The sequence below is a fragment of the Malaya genurostris genome, chromosome 3, assembly GCF_030247185.1.
Source record: "Malaya genurostris strain Urasoe2022 chromosome 3, Malgen_1.1, whole genome shotgun sequence".
Lineage (NCBI taxonomy): Eukaryota > Metazoa > Arthropoda > Insecta > Diptera > Culicidae > Malaya > Malaya genurostris.
Window position 1 is genome coordinate 96,270,163 of NC_080572.1, and position 5,694 is coordinate 96,275,856.

Sequence of the window (5,694 nt, forward strand, 5' to 3'; positions counted from 1 at the left end):
CTTAGGTTTCATTCCATATTCCTGATGCACTTCGATGAAGATTCGTAGGAGGTGGTCAGGTGTTGTTGGAAGGCCTTCTGATGCTAATAGCATTTTTATACTAGTTGGTGTCATACCCTCGATGCATACTGTAGGTTGTTGATTTTTCATGTATGACAAATACAGACGGACGACGTGCATTATTTTCGGGTCACGAAGCCTTGCTTTTAAGAAGCGTTCGTCGCCATTTGCAGATTGTGAAGTAAGACGTACAATTGGAGGACGCATTGGATCAATTTCGAATTGGCTGTCTGTACTCATGTCCTGTGATACTGTAGATGTATTTATGTTCTGTGATATAGAAGATGTGTTCACATAGTTAGTGGATGGTGCAGCTTCGATGTCATTACTTCCTAAGACCGGAGTAGTGTTGTTTTGAATACTTTTTGTTCCTTTGTAAGGGTTGATTGTTTCACCTTTTTGAAAATTTATGAATTTTGAGGCAATATCTGCGCCTGGATGTCCGGAGAATTGAACCCGTGCAGCTGCTAGTAAGTCCTTGTCCAAGGGTAAGGTATGTTGTAATGACATATTATTGTAATTGTTGTGGCAGGTATTGTTACTATTAGTGTTCAAGTTGCTTTTGTAGTGCACATTATTGTCGTTGTTGTTGTTGTTGTTGTTGTTGTTGTTGTTGTTGTTGTTGTTGTTGTTGTTGTTGTTGTTGTTGTTGTTGTTGTTGTTGTTGTTGTTGTTGTTGTTGTTGTTGTTGTTGTTGTTGTTGTTGTTGTTGTTGTTGTTGTTGTTGTTGTTGTTGTTGTTGTTGTTGTTGTTGTTGTTGTTGTTGTTGTTGTTGTTGTTGTTGTTGTTGTTGTTGTTGTTGTTGTTGTTGTTGTTGTTGTTGTTGTTGTTGTTGTTGTTGTTGTTGTTGTTGTTGTTGTTGTTGTTGTTGTTGTTGTTGTTGTTGTTGTTGTTGTTGTTGTTGTTGTTGTTGTTGTTGTTGTTGTTGTTGTTGTTGTTGTTGTTGTTGTTGTTGTTGTTGTTGTTGTTGTTGTTGTTGTTGTTGTTGTTGTTGTTGTTGTTGTTGTTGTTGTTGTTGTTGTTGTTGTTGTTGTTGTTGTTGTTGTTGTTGTTGTTGTTGTTGTTGTTGTTGTTGTTGTTGTTGTTGTTGTTGTTGTTGTTGTTGTTGTTGTTGTTGTTGTTGTTGTTGTTGTTGTTGTTGTTGTTGTTGTTGTTGTTGTTGTTGTTGTTGTTGTTGTTGTTGTTGTTGTTGTTGTTGTTGTTGTTGTTGTTGTTGTTGTTGTTGTTGTTGTTGTTGTTGTTGTTGTTGTTGTTGTTGTTGTTGTTGTTGTTGTTGTTGTTGTTGTTGTTGTTGTTGTTGTTGTTGTTGTTGTTGTTGTTGTTGTTGTTGTTGTTGTTGTTGTTGTTGTTGTTGTTGTTGTTGTTGTTGTTGTTGTTGTTGTTGTTGTTGTTGTTGTTGTTGTTGTTGTTGTTGTTGTTGTTGTTGTTGTTGTTGTTGTTGTTGTTGTTGTTGTTGTTGTTGTTGTTGTTGTTGTTGTTGTTGTTGTTGTTGTTGTGGTTGTTGTTGTTGTTGTTGTTGTTGTTGTTGTGGTTGTTGTTGTTGTATACTGTAATTTGTATTATTTTGTTGTTTCCGCTTCCGATGTTTTCGTCTGAGGTTTGCTCCAGTCGCATTTCCATATTTTTTTGCTGCCGATGAAGCGCCAGCCTGACGTGACTTCCGAGTCAGCTTTTAATTCCGGTGAAGGTTTAGCATACTGGGCACTGATTCCCATTTCTTCAGCAATACATGTATGAGCTTGAGGGACTTGCTCTTTCTTCATTATTGCTTCATTGCACAGTGCTTTGATGTCGTCCAAAAATTCTTTCGATGATAAGCTGCATGGTGGGTCGATACTTTTTATTTCATTAATATTTGTTTGCACGCCGTCAATTTTGTTTTCGAAAAAAGTAAACACTTATTCAAGGTTTACTTCTGTCCTAGTGGACAGTTGCTTGTTGGCGGTTTTTATGTCAGCTAAAAAAGTTTCGTCGCGTTCATTCAAAAGTGATGAAATGCGATTTATGACTTTACTGGCCGCGTTGCATGTATTAATGTTTACATTGAAACTAAGAGAGCCGAGCAACAGCTCCGTATTGGATCAAATCCAAAAGAACCAATTTTACCTGTTAGTCACGATACACAGGTTCATGCACGAATACATTCGAAAACCTTTTCCGTTTATATTGTCTAGCAAGCTGACGAAACTGTTGCAAGAAAATATGAAGAAATAATACACCATTTCCCGAAATTGCACCTCGGCAACAGCTGCGCCCGCCAATTTCTGGCAGGCTCCAGTGCCAACTGGAAAGGAAGTCTGCAAGCTGCAAAAAGCGAAACGATGAAGACAAGAAAAAAAAACAAGCAATGAGACACTTTTTCGCTCAAGGTAAGTAAAGTGCAAACTACTGTATAGGTAAAGAAACATATAACAGTCCATTTCCGATCGCTATCCGCATCCCCAGTCAGGGTGAGAGTATAAAACAGCAGCACCCGAATTGATTTCCATTTTATATCATTATAAAATTTACATACTCTCCAACGAGCTTCGCCGGATATCTGCTGGATCGCGATTCCTGCCAGGCTGCCGGTGAAAAACCATTCCACGTGAAACTACCTAGCAGTGCCAGAAGTGCGATTGGAAGCCGGTTTCCGTCAAGCGACGTTCGAAACTTCGAAGTGCAGCTTCTCGGCTATTCCCCTGCCAAGCAGAAAAACCGTCGAGAATAATGCCATTTAGTGTTTTATTCCGCCTCTCAAGGTGGTAGCCATGCGGGTGGAAGGTTCAACCAATATTGAGACAAAGCATTCGGGATAAAAGCGGATGTGGGAATGCGAAATCGAGGAAGGATCCAGATGTTGCATGCACAGTTCGGCGATGTATGCATCGGTGCCGAAGGAAGCACCGCCGGTGTCGAAGCAGCGGAAGCGTGGTTTGGAGCAAATAAAAATGAAATCTACATTCCATTGGAGCAGATCCAAGCTGGTTCTTGGTGACGCGAGGGCGGAAATACGCCGGAATCGAATTGATGGATGGGATTATAAAAGTACTGGTGAGCTTTTTATTGTAACCTTTACTTTTCATCCGTTGGCGCGTAGTTTTTAGCGTTACAGAAAAAGTTGATCCACCCGTTTTAGCTTCGCAGAACGAGGAATGAATTCAATGCTTTGATTGAAACTGGGTCAAAAAGTGAATCGTATTTTATGGAGATATCTATTTGCTGACGATTCCGTGCGTTCCTGAGGGGTTTTCGTTGCATTAGTGCCAATGCGATTATCAGCGTTGGATGTTAAATCAACCTTCAGCAGTGGGCCGTGAAACAACTCAAATTCCAGTAAAGAGCATACTTTCCAGTTTTTAGCGCTATTTTATCCAGGTCAACAATCAACAACTGCACGGACATTTTGATTTACACGATATACAACAAAACTCCAAATGACGATTTTATTCATCATTGTATTCATCTTGAAGAGCATTGGCTGTCAACTACGCCTATTTTATACGACGATTTTTCCTCAGTTTAAAGAAACATTTCAGTCCCTTCGATGACCACATCATTCGATGCTAATCTATTTCCAGCAAACATTTGTGTTTAATCTAAGAACAGAAAACAATCGCTAGGGGCAATACCTGGCGAATATGGTGGATATGTTAGCGAATTCGAATTTCAATGTATAGAATTCAGTCAACGTAACGATCTATAAGAAAACGCGACTCTCACTTCGGAGACATATTGTTTTACCTTTCTCATATAAAAAGGCTATGCAATCACTGTGAAAATCGACTTTTCAACCCAGGCCCGAAGGACCGAATTTCATAAACCATACGATTTAGCTCAGCTCAAGTGTTATTCATTTGCTCCCAGTGCCGCGCGCGAAATATTTTTGCTTGTTTATTTTAACTATTTTTGTTTGTGTAATCAGTATGAGTTGCGAAATTTGTGCACTGGATACCTCCGTCGACGCAACCATGTGGACATGCGTTGGCTGCCCTCGAAAATTTCACGCGGCTTGCATCGGTGTTACCATTTAGCGGGGTTCTCTCAGAAAGAGAGAGACAAAAAAGCAGATATTCAAAGGCTGTCCGCATTAGGCCAATCCGACCAATCCGAGCTCTCCGGCGTCTCCTTTTTTCTGCTTCGGCTATGGCGGAGCTGCACATGCAGCTGTGTGCATGTGCAGCTCAGCCATAGCCGAAGCAGAGAAAAAGTCAACGCCGGAGAGCTCGGATCGGCATAATGCGGATAGCCGTTAATTCTTATGTGCTGCCAAGTTGCGAGGTATGTCAAGAATTACTACGATCAGTTTGCTTTCACATTTCATCCAAGTCAGTCGATAAAACAAAACTGCTTACGTTCGGGACGAAAGAAACCAAGTACAGTATTGTGTAGTGAACAATAGAACGATCTCGAAATGAGTGAACCAAACGAACAAAAGCTACCGCCGCACAGTGGTTCAAAAGCCCAATATCACTTTAATCGCCCTAAAAGTGAGATAATAATATTATTTTACCTCAGGGTCAATATAGGAGCTAAGTTACTTCGGCAAAGTTGTTCAGAACATTATTTCAAACAAATTTGCGGAACGTACTATTCCCGTAACTTGAATGTAATTTATGATATAATGTATTTTCTGAAAAGGGTGTCCTAAAACCAGTTTTTGTACGAAAACACATATATTTTCAATTTATATGAGTTTTTCATGTTTTACAAAGTTTTTTATCATTAAAAACTACACAACTTTCTTAAACATACTATGCTGCTAGCCTCGAATTAAGTTATGTCATCTTCTGGTAGAGAAAAGTATGATCAAAACTCATTTTTTAGTTATTTGTATTTATTTTATGTTAGCTGACAATGTTCTTAATCAGCTAGTTCTGAGAAAACACAACAAACTATGTCTTAAGTGACGGGGATGATCTCCAACTTCAAAGCATACCGTACTGAGCTTCCTATTTTTCTCCCGGAAGTAAAAGTCTAATTTAAAATCGGACGTTATTCATGTGATATAAAATCCAATAGCCCTTTCAAGGCTGTCATCAAAAGCTTATCAAATGATCAAAATACTAAAGAAATCTAAAATGAACTAAAATAATTGCTTAGTTTTGTCCCTTCCCAAGTAATACCTATGGTATTTCTAAGTCATGCTCTGGGATCTCCCAGAAACTTTATCTAATACACTTCGAACGAGTGCGTTTCACGTTCCACATTGAAATTCATTGAGAACATTATAAACGACATAATGGTATTGAAAAACATTGTCATTCGTTGCCAAGGCTCCGGCCATGAGAAATTTTCATGTTCTAATTGTGATGGAAATCATAAAATCAATTATCTGAAATGTAATTCATGGAAAAAATTACCCGCTCGTTCGCTTAGTCTAATGAATCACCTTAAATTTACAGAATATATCTGAAAATCGCAAAACGGTACAAATGCCGAAGTCTTTTAATGCACTTATTTCTTCGAGTGTAAATAAACAGGTACGGCTACCAATTCGTCTTCTAACGAAAACAGTTTATTATCAGCTAGATCGGTCACGTCATCTTCTTCTTCTGGCAACAGTTACGCTATCGTGACAGGTAGACAACTACCTACCAATAATCCTTCAATACCATTTGCTTCTTTAAGCGAAGTCGATTTAGGCGAAGTTGC

General features: G+C 39.0%; 1 protein-coding gene across 1 annotated transcript; it reads right to left on the minus strand.

Annotated features, from left to right (window-relative positions):
• Positions 1-624: 624 nt before the first annotated feature.
• Positions 625-1,603, minus strand: LOC131436605 (putative uncharacterized protein DDB_G0271606; the record flags this gene model as incomplete). Its single annotated transcript, XM_058605421.1, has 1 exon — positions 625-1,603. A coding segment is annotated over one exon (969 nt), but the record flags the coding sequence as incomplete, so codon positions are not given.
• Positions 1,604-5,694: the final 4,091 nt, after the last annotated feature.